Source organism: Pyrus communis, chromosome 9 (assembly GCF_963583255.1).
Source record: "Pyrus communis chromosome 9, drPyrComm1.1, whole genome shotgun sequence".
In the NCBI taxonomy this organism is placed as follows: domain Eukaryota; kingdom Viridiplantae; phylum Streptophyta; class Magnoliopsida; order Rosales; family Rosaceae; genus Pyrus; species Pyrus communis.
This window is the reverse complement of record NC_084811.1, coordinates 2,805,021-2,826,079: the sequence shown is the minus strand read 5'-3', so window position 1 is coordinate 2,826,079 and position 21,059 is coordinate 2,805,021. Positions and strand designations below refer to the sequence as shown.

At 38.7% G+C, this 21,059-nt stretch overlaps 3 protein-coding genes and 1 pseudogene across 3 annotated transcripts; 1 reads left to right on the top strand and 3 right to left on the bottom strand.

Annotated features, from left to right (window-relative positions):
• The first annotated feature begins 2,573 nt into the window (after positions 1-2,573).
• LOC137745868 (uncharacterized) lies at positions 2,574-3,738 on the top strand (annotated as a pseudogene).
• Positions 3,739-5,085: 1,347 nt separating this feature from the next.
• Positions 5,086-6,184, bottom strand: LOC137745870 (protein SRC2-like). Its single transcript, XM_068485903.1, has one exon. It carries the CDS (start codon positions 6,008-6,010, stop codon positions 5,198-5,200), a length of 813 nt encoding a protein of 270 aa, XP_068342004.1. The 5' UTR covers positions 6,011-6,184; the 3' UTR covers positions 5,086-5,197.
• Positions 6,185-8,605: 2,421 nt separating this feature from the next.
• On the bottom strand, positions 8,606-13,377 carry LOC137744853 (PWWP domain-containing protein 1-like). The gene is made up of 2 exons (XM_068484661.1): positions 12,048-13,377; positions 8,606-11,454 (listed from the first exon to the last, which is right to left on the bottom strand). The coding sequence occupies exons 1-2, from the start codon at positions 13,114-13,116 to the stop codon at positions 9,038-9,040; spliced, it is 3,486 nt and encodes a 1,161-aa protein (XP_068340762.1). The 5' UTR covers positions 13,117-13,377; the 3' UTR covers positions 8,606-9,037.
• An 890-nt stretch (positions 13,378-14,267) lies between these two features.
• On the bottom strand, positions 14,268-20,204 carry LOC137745173 (acyl-CoA-binding domain-containing protein 4-like). The gene is made up of 18 exons (XM_068485077.1): positions 19,956-20,204; positions 19,353-19,423; positions 18,535-18,598; positions 18,374-18,445; positions 18,006-18,200; positions 17,849-17,926; positions 17,585-17,695; positions 17,381-17,447; positions 17,036-17,097; positions 16,786-16,925; positions 16,384-16,510; positions 16,184-16,298; positions 15,963-16,051; positions 15,685-15,768; positions 15,426-15,605; positions 15,184-15,339; positions 14,915-14,974; positions 14,268-14,760 (listed from the first exon to the last, which is right to left on the bottom strand). The coding sequence occupies exons 1-18, from the start codon at positions 20,115-20,117 to the stop codon at positions 14,575-14,577; spliced, it is 2,019 nt and encodes a 672-aa protein (XP_068341178.1). The 5' UTR covers positions 20,118-20,204; the 3' UTR covers positions 14,268-14,574.
• Positions 20,205-21,059: the final 855 nt, after the last annotated feature.

Below are 21,059 nucleotides of genomic sequence, written 5' to 3'. Positions count from 1 at the left end.
ATAGCTCATGCAAAATAAATAATTTTTAAAATCCGAATTTGCTATGAACAATATTTGCTTTACCTTCTCAGTTTATGACACGTAAAATGTTTTGACAACAAACCTTGTTTTCAATTTTTTCAAGGAGACTAGCTGCTACCTTCACTGAGGTAGTTAATTATTACGAGGATTGCAAAGTCTTACAAAGGCATTTCAGTCTTTCTCTGATCATCATCGAGTGATTCACGAGGGTCAAAAATTAAACAAAAAAAATGTGTTGGTGTGAAATACAAGCCTGAAATTTATCCTCAAATATTGGATCACCTATGCCTATTTGGTTTAAAAATTATTAGCAGTGCATATTTTATAATACAAGAGATTATATTCACATACCTCAAATTACTTCTCCCACATCTTTTTAATTTTTTAATATTTTCTACACACCACTAACATTTGATAAAAAATATTAAAAAATTAAAAGGGTATGGAAGAAGTAATTTGGGATGTGTGAATATAATCTGTCAAATTATTACATTATGAAAGTTACTAAAGAGTATTTTAGGTATAAATTAGAATAAAATAAAGAGCTGGTTCGTTGGTTACGGGTTTGTAATTACGTGCTAAATTAGCAAAAGACATTATCTATGTCGTAGGCTCTATAGCGATAAAGAGAGATCTATCAACTACCAACTAATTATTTAATCAAGTATCTCACAGTGGGTTTTATATTCAAACGGTCCAAGACATCCACTGTTACGTGGTTTCGTTTTGTTTTTTTTTAATTTTTTTATTAAAAGGATCAGCTGATGGTTTGGTCACAATAATTTATTTTTTTAGAAACGGAGAAGACTCACAGATGTATTTCAGTTTTTCTCTAGTCACTATCGTGTAATTCACCAGCTACAAGAATCGAACTCAGGACATGCAGTGTGAAATAGGAGTAAGAAATTCGTCTATAACCACTGAGTCACTTCGTAGGGGTTCTATCACGTGGGTTAATTATTTGAGATTTTCCTTTTGAAAAAAAATATTATTATAATAATTTTCCTACTTTTACTAGGAAATTCTCACTTTCATGGATCTAAATCCTACACGAGTTGGGAATTATATAAGTATTCAATTTTGAGGGTAATATATAGATAATATATGAGACTGATAATATGTGCATAAGCAATTTAGGGTAGAGATTATATTATATTTAGGTTGAAACTTGATATGGATGGGCAAACCATCAACCAAATCTAACTGAATAAATAATGGGGTTGAGGTAGGGTTGGGTTTGGACGAATTTTTAGTTTGTTCTAACTCGTCTGTTTAGATTTAAAATCAAGTTAGGCATAGATGGATTCAAGTTGACACAACCCAAAGTTGCACCCTTAGTGAGGAGCATATTTTTACTAGGAAATATCCTCTACGAATTTCGCAAAAGATGATAATAGGCAGACCAATTTTTTAGAACAAATTTGCAAATTATATGATGTGTCACCTCTTTGAAAGAGAATTATTATTAACACTTCTAAAATGTTTTTATTTTATTTTTGAATATAGAGAGTTTTAAACGAACATAAGATTTTTAAAATACTAATAATAATTTCTATATGAAATTAGCACGTTAAAACACTTAATTCAATTATTAATAATCACGTCATATAATTTATGCAATATAATTTAAGGGGCTTTTAGATCCTGGTCCAAAAACATAGATGGTTTTTGAGAGTGAGTCCAATTACCTAATTATATGTATTTATTTTTTTAATGCTCATTTTATATTTTCTAAAAATATTAAAAATCAATTAAAATCTTCTAATATTATGCATTTTCAACCCCAAAAAATATAATTAATATCATATAACAAATATATATATATATATATATACATATATATATATTGTCATAAATCTATCTGCAAATCATTCTATCCTAACTCAAGTAACAAAAATATGAATGTATATCATACCTATAAGTAAGATATGAAAATTAACTAAAAGGTAGAAAAAAACATAATATATCTACAAGCAAGACACATGAATCTTATTTGATTATAAAAAAGAATATGTCATATAGGTAGATAAATATAATTAACCTATGATATAGGTTGATTATAAAAATAAAAAATAAAATCTATAAATGGAGTTTAAAACGAGATAAAGAACAAGAAAGAACAAAAATAAATAAATAAATAAATAAAATAATAATCAAAGAGATAATTAGGAAGAAATTTGATTTTATAATAAATATTATCATTGAAGAGATAATTATTGATAATAAAATAATAAGATTTAAGGAATTAAATTTATTTTAATAAATTAGACTATTCCTATTATTGGCTCAAAAAATAGGACATATATCAAGTTTCCCCTTAATTTAAATAGGATAGGACCTCCAACATTACCCGCTTGACAAATATGTCTAACACTTATGCAAGCGACCATTTTTTACCGTGGTGAAAATGTATTGAGCCCCTTGTATAATAACATGGTTCAAATCTCGTCGGTAACTAATCAAATATCTAATATGACAAAATCTATCATTTAACCAAAAAAAAAAAAAATGTCCAACACTAACAAATTTTCACGTAACAGCCACTATTTCACTCTCGAGGTTGAACAAAAAATCCCAAATTCTCCAAAACTATCTCCATCTAGGGGTTTTTTAGGGTTTAATCAAATTCCATCGACGCTTCTCGCCTGAATCAATCTCTACTGCAAATCAATCGCAATGGCTCGTAACGAAGAGAAAGCGCAGTCGATGCTCAATCGATTCATTACCCTCAAAGCCGAAGAGAAGAAGAAGCCAAAAGAGCGACGCCCATACCTCGCCTCCGAGTGCCGCGATCTCGCCGAGGCCTCCAGATGGCGGCAGCAAATCATGGGGGAGATCGGCCGGAAAGTTGCCGAGATCCAGAACGAAGCCCTCGGGGAGCACCGGACCCGCGACCTCAACGACGAGATCAACAAGCTAATTCGAGAGAAGGTCCATTGGGAGCGGCGGATTGTGGAGCTGGGAGGCCCAAATTATGCCAAAAACGCCCCTAAGATGACCGACCTCGACGGTAATATTGTCGATGTTCCAAACCCCAGCGGCCGCGGCCCAGGGTATCGGTACTTTGGAGCGGCGAAGAAGCTGCCCGGAGTCAGAGAGCTTTTCGAGAAGCCTCCGGAGCTGAGAAAGCGGAGGACGAGGTATGATATATACAAGAGGATTGATGCTAGTTATTATGGGTATAGGGACGATGAGGATGGGATTTTGGAGAAGCTCGAGGTGGAGGCGGAGGAGAAGATGAGGGCGGAGGCGGTGGCGGAGTGGAAGAGGATGGAGGAGATAAGACGTGAGGCGAGGAGGGCGGTGAAGAGCGGGGAGGTGGTGTCTGCAGCAAAGGTGAAGGAGGTTTTGTTTGAGGAGGAAGAGGAGGTGGTGGAGGAGGAGAGGCAGAGGGAGAAGGAATTGAAAGAGAGGAGTGAGCAGGAGAGGGAGTTTGTGGTGCACGTGCCGCTGCCGGATGATAAGGAGATTGAGAAGATGGTGCTGGAGAAGAAGAAGAGGGAGCTGCTGAGTAAGTATACCAGTGATGAATTGATGGAGGAGCAGACTGAGGCTAAGGAGATGCTTAACATTAAGCGCTAGACTTTCGACCGCCAAGACAGAGTATGTTACTCATTCACTGATAGAAAGTTGTTACCTTTTCGCTTATCAAATAGTTGTTGCCTGTGTTAAGTATTTGTAAAATTTTTAGATGATGAAACATGTTCAATTTGTCACCGAGGAATTATTTTTCGAGAAGCTGCAGTAGTTGTTCATCCGCTGACCACTTTCGTTCTATGCTATAAGAAGCTCCGGAAACCAAGAGCATATCGAATGTTTAGTTTATATGAATGTAGTTTAGGAGTACAAGTATAAGGTTTAGAGTGTCTAAAAGTGTGTAGGTTTGGGTGCAAGTTCTTTGAAGAAGCAACTACATTATACTCATGTCAGGCATGGTCTCTGCTTTAACTATGTAGGTTATATAGGTGTTCTGATGGTTGAGAAACTTCGTTTCCTCTATCGGACTTAAGACCTTACGAGCTTCTTGAAACAGTCCAACCTCTGAAATAGAGCAGTAGAGTCGGAACACCTTTGCGGTTTCTATGTAAGTTGAGGAATATGCGTTTGAGATTACCGTGTTTTGGAACTTGAAATAGCATATGCTTGGAACCAAAATGGAGGTTTTATGAATTGTTTAAACTATTGTGTTGGATTGACAATTTTACAACTGCAAGGCATGATGATAGTCGTTGCCGATTTCATCATTTACCTTGTTAATTGGTTCTGTTACACTCTACTCCCTAATAAACTGGGTGGTTAACAGATAGACTGACGGGTAAACCGGGTGGTTAACAGATAGACTGACGAGTAACTGAGTGGTTAACAGATAGACTGATGAGTATGCGGTTACTAATCTTCCGTATTGTTTATCACCATGTGAACTTAGTTTAAGTTGTGGTTGGTTAAGTTATGTTGTAATTGATAGAAACCGATTCGGTTTCTTTGTGCGTTGCTGTTAATTTTACGCGTATGAGGTTATTTTGTTGAAATTGTACATTGCATCGGTAGTTCGTAGCCAAAGAAAGATGTAAATAACATTCTCTGCTTCTTGATCCCCAGCTCCGCAAGAAATAAGTCTTTAATCTTTCTGCTCAGATTGCTACCGCATGCATCACAGAGACGCTGTACATTGGCAGCAGTCCTTCGTTTCACATCTTTCGGAGAAGACCGGCCTTGGCCTGCATCGAATCCTGCTCACCGGCGATGCGATTGTATGCCTGATCGTACTGATCCTTTGATTGATTCAATCTAATGGCTAAAAAATATATACAGCTAAATGCGAAAATCATTCACCAGCAGAAGAATTAAAGAAAGAATTGGTCCAACGATGAATAAATAGGGAAATGAGTAAGCCTGATAATTTCTTGCACGATTTGGCAATTTGACAAGAACAATAGGTTTCTGGTCAATCTATTAACGAATCGAGTCATTATTAAGTCACTTGTTAAGAACTCGTTAATGATTTGGATCGTTATCAGGTAAACCCGTTGGGATAAGGAGAGTAAAAATACGCTTTGTTCGGCATCACAGACGTTAAACGCTAAAACCTCCCCAAAAAAAACAAAACTACAAGAAAAAAGAAAAAAACAAAAAAAGTTACAAATTAAACAAATTTAAAACACCAACAAAAAAATTACTAGAAATCAAAGCCTCCACCAAAGTCACCACCACCGAACCCGTCACCCACATCACTAATCATATCCCCAATCAACAATCCACCCAGCAACCCAGCTCCTACACCCAGCGCCATGTTTCCTCCTCCCCTCTTAGGCTTCTGCGGCCGCACAACTTGCTGCGGCGGGTACCCATACCCGGGCTGAGGCGGGTATCCGTACGCGGCCTGTGGCGGTGGTGCGTACCCGTAACCCGGTTGCTGATGAGGCGGTGGTGGGTACGCACCGGGTTGCGGGTATGAGTAAGCTTGGGCAGGTACCCGGGAGCTTGACCCGGGGTGTCCGACAGGGTAAGCCATCACGGGCTCATGGGATTTCTTCTGGGGCTCCGGAACCGAAAACTTGTCACCAAATTTGTACCCGAAATTGATGGTCCCCTTGGGCTTTCCGCTTGACGATCGGACGCTGTAGCTGACGTGGTTGCTCTGCTTCTTCTGAGCATCGCCGCCGCCCATGCTGTCGAGCAGCTCCTTGAGCGGAATCTTGACCTTGCCGATCTTGGTGTCTCCCAAAGTGCGCTCGGAGACGAGCTTGATGTTGAGGGTGAGGCGGTTGTGGAGGAGGGCGGCTTCGTCGACGGTGAACTTGATGGGGTAGCTGTTCCATTTGGGGTTGGTGCCGCCGTCCTTGACGACGGGGGTCTTGGTCTTCTGCTTCCTGTTGCGGGGGTCGCCGGCGACCGAAACGACGGCGTAGACGTCCATCTTGGAGAAGAGGTTGACGTCCTTGAGGCCGTTGGCCGAGTCGATGATTACCTCCAGAGGCCTGCAATCCATGGCGATGGTTCGATTGAACTGAATTTCTTGAGAGCTGTAGGAAATTGGAAGAAGAAAATTGAATTTATGGAATTGAGAAATTGGAAATTGTGAATCGCTGGATACAAATCCTGAATTTATATAGGGAGGGAGAGAGGTTAAAGACGAGCAAGGGAAGTTTCTACGAGCAAGGGAGTAAAGGAATTTAGAACGTTGTAATATTTGTTTAATTGCTGTTTCTGGTATTTCCTAGAATATTTGTTTACGCGGATCTTGAGTTTCTCCGATGCGCGTGGCCCGCGTGGGGTGTTGATTTCTTTCTTTCTTTAATTTCAAGGAAGCGTGACAAAACATTAAAAACAAGTATTTTCATCAAGATTATCGGATCAAGTGATTCAGATTTTTAAAATTTCATCCAATGATAAAAAATTATTATAGTTTTTAAGATATCTAAACAGATAGATTGTTAGATAAAATTTTAAAGGTTCGGATCACTTGATCTGATAACCTTGGTGAAAGAGATCCATAAAGGATCTCTTTCCTTTCCAATCTAAGTTGTTTTATGGCGTGCCATTTGGCTAAGATTCATAGAAAAGGGTTCATGTGATTTTTTTTGTTTTTTTTCGATCAAGCAAGGTTCATGTGATTAGTAGTGAGGAGATTGGACTCGAACTCCGTAACAAATCGCTATTCTGATCATTTGTGGAAATTTGAACATGTAATTAGAGAAAAATTTGAATGGAATGAATGAAAAACTAACGGTATGCGGGAAATTGGCCAAAAAAATTAGTTTAAATCTTTAAATTTTCAATTGAAAAGTTTAGAGGGAAAATTAAAAGCTGAGTGAAAGTTCAGGGAAAATCGACAGTATACAAAAAAATTATGAAATGACATTATAACTTAACATATCGGGTGGACAAAAAAATTATACAGAATGTCAAATTACCACATAAATAACAAATGTTATTTTGGTGTTTAAAATTTAACGTATTATTTGAAAATGCTCTAAATAGAGAAATCATTTTTCACTGATAATCATAATATAATATTATTAAAATTGAACATCGCATTATGATAAATCCGTTTTATATAAATCCTCAATTCATGAAAATAATAAATCAAATACAAAAAATCCCCATTGGAAGGCCATAACTTAAAAGTGAAAACACATAAAATAGAACCATGAGCTGGTGATCCAGTAATAAAGGACGGATTGTGAGACTTCCTTCAAATTAAAAACTAGAGGTTTTGGGTTAAAAATCTGCTGCTGGTGTGAAAGCTAGACTTATGACCATGAGAGGTTGAAATGTCTCTGTGAGTCTTTCTGATTTCTAAAAATGATGAATAACGTAGCTTAAAAAACACGTAAAATGGGGACGTGGGAGTCGCTTTGGTCGATGCTATCGTCATATATCATCGTCATCCAAATTCAAAGGATATTTTGATGATATGGCTGCTGAATGGAACTGGAATACAATTCTATGCTATAAAAAGACAAAAAAATGGTATTTAGGATAAGCTTTCACCTCCACCGCCCACGCGTAATGTGATGTTGGTCCTTTTCTCATTATTCTACCCTTTTCCACATCTCCAACTTTACAACTTGCACCTTTCAATTTATAAGCACCAAGTAATTCAAATTGTTTGGAAAAATAATTTTTAAGCTTCCATTTTCTTTTTTGCATTCTTATTTTTATTTTTATTTAATTTATTCAATACAATGGTAAAAAAAAAAAAAAAAAAAAAAAACAAAACTAATAGAAGGATTTGCAAATACCAAGGCTTCGTTAAGAATACTCATTATCGCATTCGAGCACTTTTGAGTTTTATTTCCTTTCCCCTATATCACCTGTACTCCACAAAAAAAAAAAAAAAAAAAATAGTAAACCATAACGCATACCACGTAAAAAACACCCTTATCCATCAACATGTAACATCTAAGAATCTCTTTATATAATGGCATCCACTATGTCCTCTTCAAGTTTCTCCTTTTGTCCACCCAAATATAAAAGTTGGTGATGGGGTATGACCAAAAGTAAAGAATTTGGTGGATGCTAAGATATTAGAAACTAGTACTGTACTAATTAATTATTAATTGAGCATCTTTAATAATATAAGCAATCAAAATGCATAAAATTGTATTGTAGACGTAGACGTGGCCTGTTATACACTCAATTGTCTCGTGAAAAAAATTTGTCACTTTAGTGATCTTAACATTTATTTTACCTTTTAATTTTGTCATCCTCATCTACATAGAATATTTTACTATAAAAAGAGACGTAAAGCTCCATTTGCTTACTCATGGCATTGTAGGCAACATTGTTTACTTTAGCAACATAGGCAAAATCTGTAAACTCAATTACCTATACTATACCATTAGGGCTATTTTTTGTCTATGTGACTCGTCAAAATAGATCTGCCTACTCGATTGCCTGCATCATTTGCGATGCTTAGAGCTATTTGGAATAATCCCAAGTCCACAATGTATAGCTTAATTGGTAACCATATATTTTAATCAAGTCACTTTCTTTCGTACAAGAAATTTTCTTCTCCTTTTGTTGTCTTTTACTAAGTTCTATACACTTCTATGCCACTAAAAAGTGCAGAGAAAATTCCTTGGTTAGTCATTTTGCAAAACGCTTCAACCAAATTGTCAAAATCATTACACGCATGAACAAACTTTCGACCACACACACAAAGCATCCGACCCCTTTGTATTTTGGTCCCACGCAATCCTCTGTGTCGGGTGCCTAATACGACATTCGGACACAAAGCTCTTTCGTTGGCCGGAATGCTATATTCCGGCAACGGACCAAAAGGCAAACCCACCCTACCCAAAAAAATGCAAACAAGATGGCACTATCAATATCATATCATCAGTACAATAGAGTATTCAACTTGCAAAAACTACATGTAAAGTTGACGCTGAGTCTACAATTCGCTTCGTATCGTTGGCTTCTCCCCCTCTAACAGCTTTCGAGCCTTAACGCTGCGTTCAAATCTCGTTGTTGCGGTCTTATAGCGTAATAATTTTTCGAGGCTTCTTCGTCAAAGAGGATGGTACGGCAAATAGCCAAGCAAGCCCTGCACGTTGGATACAACGTCGCTGCACCTTATCAACAAGCTAAGCATCTGCTGCGAAATATCGACGGTGCTGGTGGGTGTGCTTGGAAATGCGGTGGGTGGTGCGTTAAGATTGTAACTAGTATTTCTGGGTGGTGCCATTTCGGAATGCTGCGGAAAATTACTATGGGGTGGGGGTTTTGCATATTGTGGAGGTGGACCTGGAGGATTAGGGAGGAGAGGAGGCAATGGTGATGAAAAAGTTGGAGGAGGATTGGCCTTTTGAAAGTTCCTAGAAGTATCAAAATCCATAGCAACAGAAGTAGAAGACGGTGCACCGTCGACGTCCGCAAAACTAGCACTGTTGTTGTTCTTGTTGAAGTTGTTATTTCTATTACCAGGCATCATGAATTGATCAGAAGTAGTAGTCCTACTAGTTTCTTCCCTACCCAACATGAATTTTACACGTGCAGTCCCTTTACTATTTCCATTCCCACCGGTTACCTGCCCTCCTGCCGACTCCTCGCCCGACGACTTCTTCAGAATCGACTTCAGCTGCACTGCACTCTGTTGAGCCTGCCGCTGCTGCTGTCTGAGTGCCGATGCCAATGCTGGTGATTGCCCAACCAATGGATCCTTGGCCCGTGGGGTGTCCCTGGGATTGTCCCCCTTGTCGAACTCTGGAACTTCAGGACCGCCCACTTCTCGAATTTGACACCTCACACTGAAGTTGCCGAAAAGGGAGCTGTTTGCGGTAGCAAACTTAAATGCTGCATGTGCATCAGATTTGTACAGAAAGACAACCCGGCATGTCGAGGACTTCCAAAAGACACGGAGACCAGACTGATCCATCGGCCCAAATCGAGCAAACTTTGCCTTCAGTTCTGCAGGTGATGGGAGAGAGATTTTGGGAGGGAACTTCAACACCAGTATCGTGGGCTCAACTGCCTTTGATGCAGGGTCCGCTTTCTTTGCAAAACCTGGCTTGAGTGACTTCCGCATAACCGGTGTTGCTGATTCCTTTGCCTCTACACGCTTGGAGTCTATAGGAGGTCTCTGAATGGCCTTCTTTTCTGCAGCCAATGTTCTTATATCAGTAATTTTCTTGTTCCTCTTAGCTGCAATATCTCCTTGACGGTCAGATGGAGCACGTTTCCGCCCAGCTATGGTAGGATCGTCAGATCTGAACATGGGTTTTGCTGGCTTTGAGGACGATAAATCTCTAACTTGCTCAGTAGGAGATATATCAGAGGCTTTGACACCAGATGAAGATTTAGAGGAGCGACCTTCAACAGGTTCAGTCTCTGAGGGTGGTGACAGAACCAAACTTTTCTGGTAGACAAGGGACCGGAAGTGCAGAAAGAACTGCCGAACGATTGTAGGGCTGTTTGTCTCAATACCGTGAAAAGGATCAAGAGCAAGGGCTTTCAAATCACTTACCAGTTGTGATAGTTCAAGCTGCACATTTTCCAAGCCATGAATTGGCAATTTTCCAGCAGATTCAGACAAGTTACCACTGGAAGTGACATCTTTCTTATGTTCAACCTGGGTATCCTCTCTCGGAGCCAAACCTACATGGTTGGCATTTCCTGCTTCTTTACTCCCTGAGGGCAGTGCCTTTCCAGAAGTCAAAGGCTTCTGCTGATTTCTAATGCTTGCTTCCGCACTTAACTCTTTCTTCTTTTTCTTCTTCTTTTTATCCCCCATCATAGAGTCCTTGGTGTCCAAGTCCTCTGCAGGCCGTTTAAGAACCTTCAGTTTTTTCACTCCACCAGCAGCTTTCTTCCCACCTAAACTCTTTGCCTCAATTGGCAAGGGATCTCCAACACCACGTTCATAGCCTCCTTCCACTTTTTTCAAAGAATTTGAAGGTTGTTTAAGTTTTTCAAATGATCCAGACAATTTTTCACTCTCTTCATATTTAAACTCAAACACACCCTCACCTTCCTGCTTTAACGGTTGTGATGTACCATCTATTGTACGTTGCTTGGTCCCCTCCCCCAATAAATCAACATATCCTGTAGTTGTAGGACCTACATCTCCATCTCCCTCTTTTACTTCCTGCAGAGCCCCCCTTCCCTTTGCAAGAGATGGCTTTGCATCAACGGTAACATCTTGGGTGGTGAGAGAGCTATTTGGTGCCTGATCAATGATTACAGCTTCTTTTCCAGATACATCTGGAACCCTCTTTTGTAACATATAATTATCATCCGCTAATGCTATTGATCCCTCCAAGACAGCAGATGGGGCTGAGGAACTAGCTTGGCCCGAGTTCCCAGGTTCATCTCTCCGTTTAAATAGGTATTTGTCTCTCTTTGAATGGTCCTTGACTTTCATCGGTTTTGTGGCAGTCTTCCGCCCACCCAGAACTTCAGCAATCACCAAAGGACCACTCAAAGCAGCTGGTTAAGGAAACAATCCAATTAGAAAAGCATGTTCAATGAATTCAACTTGCATTACAAATAGGAAATCATCTAATTTTGCTTTTGCAAAATCTAAAACTAAAAAGATGGGCAAAAGTTTCAGCGAAGTTGTAAATTTTACTACTCAATTATTCACTAGTGCAAATGGTACTTTGTTTCAATATTTGCACAATGTTATGGGTCAAACCAAATTCCAGGTTTAAGATAAATCATCCCACAAATACCAATCAACAAAACAAATAGTTCGGGTTTAGGTCCCATACTTCACTTAAATACCACTACAACGGCACTTCCTGTGAAGAACGTATCACAACACATCACCCTAAACTGATTAAGCATTTCATTATCCACTTAAACCAACAAATATACGCATTAAAAGCTACAGCTACAAATACAAATGGAGATTAAGGTAACTGATAAATTTGAGTTCAACATCTAAAATCCAAATTACTAAACCTATTTATTGAAAGTTTTGGCTACAATGTGGTCGCACCCTACTCAGGCATTCCTTGGACTAGCACAGACACAAGTTACAACACGAAGGTCCAAAAATGATAACATTATTAATATACCTCGTGTTGGAGCTGGAGCCAGAGTACGAGAAGGGCGTCCTGGAAACGCACCAAATGCCTGAGCGTACGTCTCATCATACTCTTCAAAAACAGCCTTGCGAAACGAAAAAGCAGTAGACTTGCTCTTATTAAAGCTGAGGCTCTTCTGATCATCACGGAGTGGTGACAAAGCCAACTGCTTTACAAATGACAGGATCTCAATCGGCTTAAAACTTTCTCTCGCCTTCCTAATCTGATTCTCCGAATACACTGCTCCTGGCTCATAATCCGGCACATCAACAACAAAGTACCCTTGCACACTTGTGTTCCGAAAATTATAGGCATTCCTACATTTACAAGCCAGACCAACTCCACACCTACGATTCGCCTCATCAACAGCCTCCTCCACAGCCTTCAGAAAACCCCTGTGACTTGTCTGCCGAGATTTCTCAGCATAATGGGGATCAAATGGTATGAGTTCAGCCGGGTCGAACCACCCGTAACTATTATCACCAAAGAAGGCAACCAAAACATGACCTTCCCTCCGTGTCCGCCGCACCTGAGACGTTGCTAACGCCTCGTTAAATATGTGCCCCGGCCACCATGGATGAGATTTTACCTTCCCCCACACCATATCACCCACTTCGAACCCGTAGCTAAGCGCCCTCGTGGTTCCAAGCGCCATCCCACTCTTCTCATTAGCCACGAACTCATCAAACTCAGATAACAAAGACGGGTGCTCACCATTGTGAGCCTCAAATTTATCAGAATCGTCATCAATTTCGACCCGCGAAATGTCGAAAACATCATCTTCATCATCGTTGAATGAAATCTCCACCCTAGTTCTGTCGACCTGAATTCCAGAACCCTTCGATTCCATCACTTTATCTACATTTCCAACTTCACTCTCCGTACTAACCCTAGCCCTATCCTCCTCAGATCTTCCGCCAGTCTCACTCCCCGAATCGAGCTCCATTGGCGAAACCCTAGCTCCATCTTTACCGACGCCGCCTTCGGAAACCCTAGCTCTAGCTTCCTCGGCCTCTCCAGTGGCATCCGATTTTCCGTCCAATCCGAAATCGCTGTTCATCACAGAGATCTCCTTCTCCGAACCGGCTGCGATTGAAATCCTTTGGAAGCACTAGACGAACGGAGTTGGCGGGTCCCAATGAGGCGGCATACCTTTCTATGCTGAAGATTTGAAAGTGAAAATTTCCAGGAAAGCGCGAGAAAGTGTGGGATATGAGGGATACAAATAAAACCCCAGAGAGAGGGGGAAGGAGAGGGTGTTTGGATGATAAGAAAATTTGGGGGGAAATTTGTGATTTTTTCTGGGTTTCGAGAAATGAAATAATACTTCGGTTCACTCTACTCTCGTGAAGGAGAAAGGGGAATATTATACAATACAACAACAGTGCAACGTATAGCCATTAGGATGCTGCCACGTCAATAAAATAATGTTTCTTTTTTGTTTTTGCTTAACCAATTTTCACTTGTTTCAGGAATTAAATCGACTCTAGATTTGCCAGGAGTATGCGAACCGAAAGATTTTGACCGCTCAATTCTAATTATATGGTCCATATTTCAATGGCCCACTTTACAAAAACCGTAAAACCGAACGGTTTGTATCTCTTGATCTCGCTCTTGAACGATTTAGATCTTTCGATTCCAGGACTGAGGATATAAAAATCCAGAGTGAATTTTATTCCAGTTTTAGCCCATTTCTATCGAAGAAAGATATTTGAACTTTTAAAATGCAAAATAATATAAGTATTGTCAAATTAACTAGCTACTTACTACTATGATTTACTGGTATTCTTCTTTATATGTAAGTGAGAGGTCTTAGGTTTGATTCTCATTAAAATCGAATTTGAATCACATTATTGCTAGCCCATTGTGAGGCTAAGCCTACTCCCTCTCCTTTCGTGCAAATAATATCGTTTGTTAAAAAAATAAAAAACTAGGCTAAGTCACATCTGTAAGAAAATTCTTTGAGAATACTGCCTTAAAAGTTTTTGTTTTTCTTTGACAACCGTTAAATTGGATCCAAGAGCTTTAAGTGGAGTATTATAGAACAATTACAATGAGCAGAAAGTAACTCAAAAGCCTCTAGGGAAGAAAGATTAGAAGGTAGCTCAACTATATTTTCATTAGACGATGACAACAACAAAGCTTTATCCCATTAAGTGGGATCGGCTGTATGAATCTTAGAATGGCAATACGCTTGGTTTTGCATACAAATTATAACAAATGAGATCTACACTTCCATTTAATATGTATTCACTTGAATACAGACTCCAACAAAAATTTGTGACCCAAAAGAATAATATAAGCACTCAGACATGAAACTACATGTATGTATTCATGCAAAACCCCCGAAGGGGGTTCCCGATTCCGTCCCTCTCTCGCCGACAACAACCTCGTAACCTATTTCTTCTATCCCAGGAAAGAACTTTTGGTTGAGTATATCAAAAATATGTCGAATGGTACTAAGAGGTCTGAATCTAACAAGTAACAAACCCTATTTCCAATTGGTTTCGAAATCTACTTAGGCGTCATCAGCTTTTTCATTAGCAGGGGTTCCCGCGAGCCAGCCCCAGACGCCACCTGAGCCCTGCCTTTTAGCATTTAACGCTGCTTGTTCGGATGCAGCCTTCTGTCGCTGGAGGAGTTCGAGTTCTTTCTGCAATGTCTCCATTGTTTGGAGCTTCTGTCGTAGTTCTGCAAGTTCAACCTGCAGGTTCAAAGAGTAATTAGCAGAAAATTTGAACCAGAAGTGCAGCAAATCTTGTTTGGCGACGGAAACATCTTGATGAACCAAGAATCAAGTGATAGTTGTCCACATTTGCGAGCCAAAAGGTAAACTCAGTTCAAACAGAAAAACATACCTCGAGTTTGAAACATCTTGACTGCTCAGATCCAAGTTGACCACGCACCGATTGAAGCTCCTACAAAATCAGTATGAGAAGATCAATGGCAATTCATAAGAGGAAAGATATACAAGAATTATGTGTGCCCTCGAATAATTGGACAATCACAACTGCCAGTGGACAATAAAAAAAATCTCCATCTAATCTTAAACGTGGAGAGAATTGTACAAGAATTACAAGTGCCGTTGAAAATGAACAATCATAATTTCTTTGTGAACATAAAGTACCTTGTACAGGTCAGTGTTACGAGTCTCTGCTTCGGCTAAATCTTCCTTTAATTGGAGCGTTTGCACTTTCTCCTTGCTGAGTAATGACTCTAATTCTTCTTTCTCTGCTTTGAGGGTTGCCATAAGATGTTCATTGGTAACCTTGCCTCTTGATTTCTGCATGAGTCCAGATGTTTAAGTAAAATAATACGTAAGACGCAACATTCTGGCTAAAACTCTACATGATTTTTAATAATACGTACCATGGGATCTGAGTCAACATCGTCCATAACAATTTCCCTAATTTTTCCTTCTTGCCCTATTTCAGACTCCACATCTCTGGTAGCACTTTGATTAAGCACAGCAGAAATACTGTCAGGAACAGGAGTTTCCATCATCTTCGATTGCAAGGTTGACTTGTGGCTTGGTTTAAGAACATTAACCTAACAGGAAGAAGCAAATTTAAGATGACAATAGAACAGAAGCAGTGTACGCTACAAAAGTATGAAACCTGATCCTCACCTCATTGTTGTAACACCCATTGTATCCTCCAAATGATACAAGAACATCTTCACCATTGTATGAACCTACGGCCAAACTTAGTCCCTGAAAAAGGAGACAATGAGATCGTCGTTCTGCTACATTACTGCTGGCGGTGAATAGTCTCAACTATTACATGGTATTAATCGCTCATGGATGCAAAGATCTTATCATGATTTATAATTAATATGATACGAAGAAATGTAGCTCAAAGCCATTCAAGCTAGGTTAACTATACAGAGTTCCCAAGAATAGAATACCTCACTAGCAACAGGAATGCGCCCTTCAACGGTAGTTACAACAGACCAAACAAGTGTGGACATATTTAGGACAACAGTTTCTGAAGCGCCTGCAAAAGTAAAAATTGAAGAGATCAATACCTAAGTGCATAGAGTACAGTGGAGTCCAGTTAAAAAGTAGATCAACCAGAAATTTTATGAATTCCAAAACAAGCCAGATGCAAAAATTATAGCTTACATACCACTCTTGTTGTCACCACCACCAACTATGAACCAATTCTCTCCAACAGTAACACCTGCATGTCCAGCCCGTGGAGTTGGTATTTCACCTTGTTGTGTGGGTCTTGACCACTCCATCTATACAGTCCAAATATATGAAAGACGTGAGTGATATTTTTTAGTAAACACAAAAAGAAATTTCAGAATAGACAACTTGTCTTACACTTTGCAAATCAAGGACATGGAGATCATTGTAACAAGTGGCATGAGAACCACCACCAAATATAAGAAGATAGCGGTCAGCATGGACAGCAGCAGCATGATCAGACCTTGGAGAAGGAGGCACCCCTCTGTGAAAGATTGAAATAATATTAACAATTTAACATCAAAAGTTGATCAAAGAACATGCATGTCTTGAACATATATTTTCTAGTCTAGCCCATTCCAAACCCTAATAGAAATATGTGCCAACATTTGTCATTATCATTAATGCAGAAAAATGACTTTTTTCACATACCGCAGTATACATCCTTTTAACAAAATTTGCCAATTATGTGAGTACTACCATCAAAAGAGAAAAAACAAAATGTTACTAGTGCTTCTAAAGTTTCAAGATAAATCTTACACAGCATCAATCTCATCCCACGTCATTGTTTCTAGGTCAAGAATATGCAGGTCATTCAAGAGAGATCTCTTTGCATCTTGTCCCCCGAAAATCACCAAGCTGCCTCCAACAAGAGACACGGATTGACCTCCACGTGATGCCTGTAAAACATGAATGGGAAAGGACCATGATTCCTAAAATTCAAACCCCACCCTGGTGCTAACACACAGATTTTCACAAATACGAAACAGAATAGCAAATAAATAAATACCGGTGGTTTCCCATAAGTCTTTAAGAATGACCACGAGCAAGTTTGTAGATCGAATGCCTTCACTGTCATGCCAAAACATGGGGAAAAGCATAAGAAAGCAGTAACCGAATCAAGGTAAAGAAAATATGGCAAAATAATAAGTCTGCACGAATGTGAAATGAGTTTTTCTTACTACTTTGAAAGCACACATTCAATACAAAAATGGAACAGTCCTGAAAAGCTTTAATTGAATGTAGACAGAGGTTCTATTAAGCAATGGTTAAAGCAGAAAGACCGAGATATCACCCAAGGTTTGATGTCATTAGAAAACGAAAGAGCACCATGATAATAGTTATTATTTCTTACCCTGAATAGAATCACTAGGATTCTTTGTATGTCCAGCAATTGAAATAAGTTTATTATCCCAAGGTATCTACAGAAACAGAGACATGATTGCACATTAATGTAGGTATTCATAATCATTACAGGAAAAGTCAGCAAAAAAAGAGGGATATTCATGTGTTTGTAATAGAGCCTTGACTCTAATATTAACTAAGGGGCAATACTAACCAACGAATGACCCGCACATGGGGTTACTGTTACTGGTGAGGGTGCCTCAGCTGACTCAGCCACAGATTTGGCGTCGATCTTTGACCAACTCCAACTCCTCAAATCCAAGACCTGTATTGTACTTCCAATTAGCAAGAACAAGAAAAAGTATCTATAAAACAAAAACCCAAATTACACCATAGTAAGATTTGGCCAACCATCCAATGTAGATCACTAATGATTTGTAAATTTGTATAGGTGTATGCATGCAAATATGTTGCTTACATGGAGATCATTTAGGTAACGACCATTGTGGTTTCCACCATAGATGTACATCTTGTCTTGAATAACTGCCGCTCCATGCTGAAAAGGTGAGAACACTATGCTCAAAAAGAAGAAGGCAGAGAAGATGAAGAAAATGAAGATACAGATAACCGAATACCTCGTATCGGGATTTTGGACGATGGCCAGATATTGGAGGTGCAATCCATTGATCATAGACAACAACTGATCCAAAGCCTTCGGAGACAACATCTTTATCCTGAGCTTCCACTATGCTTCCGTTTTCAGTGGAGATTGTCTTGGTCTCGGGAAAAGTGTTACCATTCTCAACGACTGGCTGAATACTTGAATATTGCTATAACCAACCAAAAACAATAAAACACAGAGAGAAACACTAAATACAAAAGACAGACGAACCCTTTAAGTCTCTAAACGATTTGCAGATTATGCAAGTTCTTTTAGTTTATGATCAGTTGGCAATGGACGAAGAAGAAAATAGAATATCATAGAAATAATTTCCATACTCACGTTCATTTGTACATCTACCACAGGCTCTGAAACAAAGTTTGACGCTCTTGAATACCAACCTGGATCTTCCTCCTACTCAAAAATAATGCAAATCAAGATATATCGGTGAAGCTTTTGGTTAAAAGACAAAAACATGGACCAGAAAATCTTATTGCACATACCTCTAATATTTTCACAAAAAGACGCATTGCTTCAGTGGAAGCCATGTCTGAAATCTTCTTCCAGCTGGAAATTGTTTATGTGAAACACCATTAAAAAAAAAAATCAACTGTGGGAATAAATGCATGACATTGCAGATATAAAATACAATGTGCAGCTGAGGTATAACACAATTGCACAATCTATTACCCAAAGACTTGTATAGGATTGTACCAAAGGAGAGGTTCCTAGAGAAAAGAACTAAATGAAATGCAACAATGGGGAGAGAGAGATTCAGCCAGCATTTTCAAAGCTGGTTTCATTTCAGGGAAACTATTCCTATCAGTCATAATTAGCTTATGCATATTCTCTCAAATCTAGCAATAATAGGCCCAAAAATGCCACAGATAACTTGTGGGTTCTATATCCAATATTTGTATACTGATACACCCAATCCCCCTCCCTCCACGGTTCCTTATTTATGGACCAGAACATGCTATTCACTGGTAAGTTCAAGATTCTAAACAGCAACTACTGAGTACCAATTAGCACCTGAAGTATTATAGGGGAAGACCTTAATATAGTATTTGAATGAAATTGATTAAATTTATTTAATTAATTAGTAAATTGTTTATCTATCACGTATATATCTTTAATAATTCATAAATAAAAAAAAAAGAATTCATAAATATTAAAAAATTCAGAAAAAAAGAAAAAGATTTCCAATCGAACTAGAATCACGACATATGCAATTTGTGTCTAGTGCAAATCTCATAGAAACCTCCGGACACAAGTATGCCATCTTAAAATGAGAATAAGGAAGCGGTAACTAGCAGTGTACCTGCTCCATTTGCTTTTCTCAACAGCATTCCAAGCACTAGGTTCCGGTACGTTACAAGGCCCTACGGTAGCCTGCAATTGCAATTGCAAAACCACTCAAATGCGTACAGTGACACACATTACATTGACGTAATTCACATACATGCATCCATAATTACACATAGGTACATACACAACTGCATAGATAAAGAGAATTCAATCCAAGTATTAGATCACCATCCAAAATATACAAATCTGGAATTCGATAAACCAGATCTACCTAAATCACACATCATCATTGCAGAAAGTAAACACGAACGAATCAACGCAAAATTCAAGCACTCCACTGAACAATCAAAATCCACATCACCAATCAAAACCACATCAAAACGCAAATAAAGCACTCCATGCAACAAAATCCGAGCAAAAATGATCAGAAATGGGATTGCCAATCAGTAAAATTCCAAAACGCAAAATGTTGCGGCAGAGTGAAAAAAATCAGATTAGCCGCGCAATTCGCATTTGTACGAGCAATGCGATCGAGAATCAAGGAAGATAAAATTGAGATCGAATTTTCAGAAATGTGAGAGGAATGGGGATCGGAGGAGGCAGTGGAGGGATGTACCTGCTGGTACAAGGCGTAGAGTATGAGTGCGGACTCGGAGCTGAACTTGGCGCGAACGGCTTTGGAGGTGGAGCGAGGAGATCCGTCGAAGCCGGCATAGGAGGCCGCCGCGTAAAACCGCTCGGGGTACTGGAGCCCCGAGCTCGCCCGAGCCATAGCCATTTTTTCTCTGTTTTCTCTCTAACAGGCCTACGCTTGCGTTGTGCCCTTTTTTTGTAAGAGAAAGAGAAACGTATTATTTCTGGGATTTGTGGGGGTTTTTTTTATAATTAAAATTTAAAATGGAGGGCGTGCTTGTTTGGCAGGGGTTTTGAGAAGTACGACTGAAGGAACTGAATTGTTTTATCGCCAACGAGATCCTCCCCGTGGTAAGAATTTTTAGCATACGTGAATTGTATTCGTTCATCGCATAATCAATTTTTATGAGGAATTATTTGTATTTAATTAAATAAAAATATTTAAAATAATTTTATAATATACGACAAACAGATAAGATTCACAAATCTTCAAAATTCTGACAAAATTGATCCGGCAAGAATCCGGATTCCCACGAACGTGGGCATCGTGTGACGTCAAAGTGTTGCTTTTGTGAGTCAAATTAGGTTGGGATCTTAGTCCTACTCAAACATTTGTTTTTAGAAAACTTTATTTAAATTGACATTAGTTTTTTAACGCTCAACGTAAAACTTGAAAGTGTTGAAAACAAATGTAAATTCAAATAAAAAGAAATATTATTGGACTGATGTACAAAGTGATAATTGTTTGATTTATTTTAATATTTAGATTCAAATACATTTTTTTGTGTAAGTAGGATTACTAAATAACGATTAAAAATTAAACAGTTCTTGTCACTTAATATTACGATTTGGTAGTATTTTTTTTCACTTGAAAGTGATATGTCTTATGTTCGAATCTCGTGGATAACGAATATGATACTAAATTAGACTACCCATTGTGTGATTTGACTAAACTCTTCCTTCTCTTAATATAAAAATATCGATGTAATCAAAAAATTAAATAGTTCTTGTTACTTAGTATTACGGTTTGATAATATTCTTTCTCACTTGAAAGTGAGATGTTTTAGGTTTGAATCTCGTGGATGAC

Excerpts from the sequence above, each read along its gene's own strand:
- LOC137745870 (XM_068485903.1), bottom strand. The coding sequence starts at position 6,010 with ATGGATTGCAGGCCTCTGGAGGTAATCATCGACTCGGCCAACGGCCTC.
- LOC137744853 (XM_068484661.1), bottom strand. The coding sequence starts at position 13,116 with ATGAACAGCGATTTCGGATTGGACGGAAAATCGGATGCCACTGGAGAG. Across the intron at positions 11,455-12,047 it reads GGCTCCAGCTCCAACACGAG|CTGCTTTGAGTGGTCCTTTG; the intron begins GTATATTAATAA and ends TTCCTTAACCAG.
- LOC137745173 (XM_068485077.1), bottom strand. The coding sequence starts at position 20,117 with ATGGCTATGGCTCGGGCGAGCTCGGGGCTCCAGTACCCCGAGCGGTTT. Across the intron at positions 18,599-19,352 it reads GAGAAAAGCAAATGGAGCAG|CTGGAAGAAGATTTCAGACA; the intron begins GTACACTGCTAG and ends AACAATTTCCAG. Across the intron at positions 16,052-16,183 it reads TGGTGGTGACAACAAGAGTG|GCGCTTCAGAAACTGTTGTC; the intron begins GTATGTAAGCTA and ends TTACTTTTGCAG.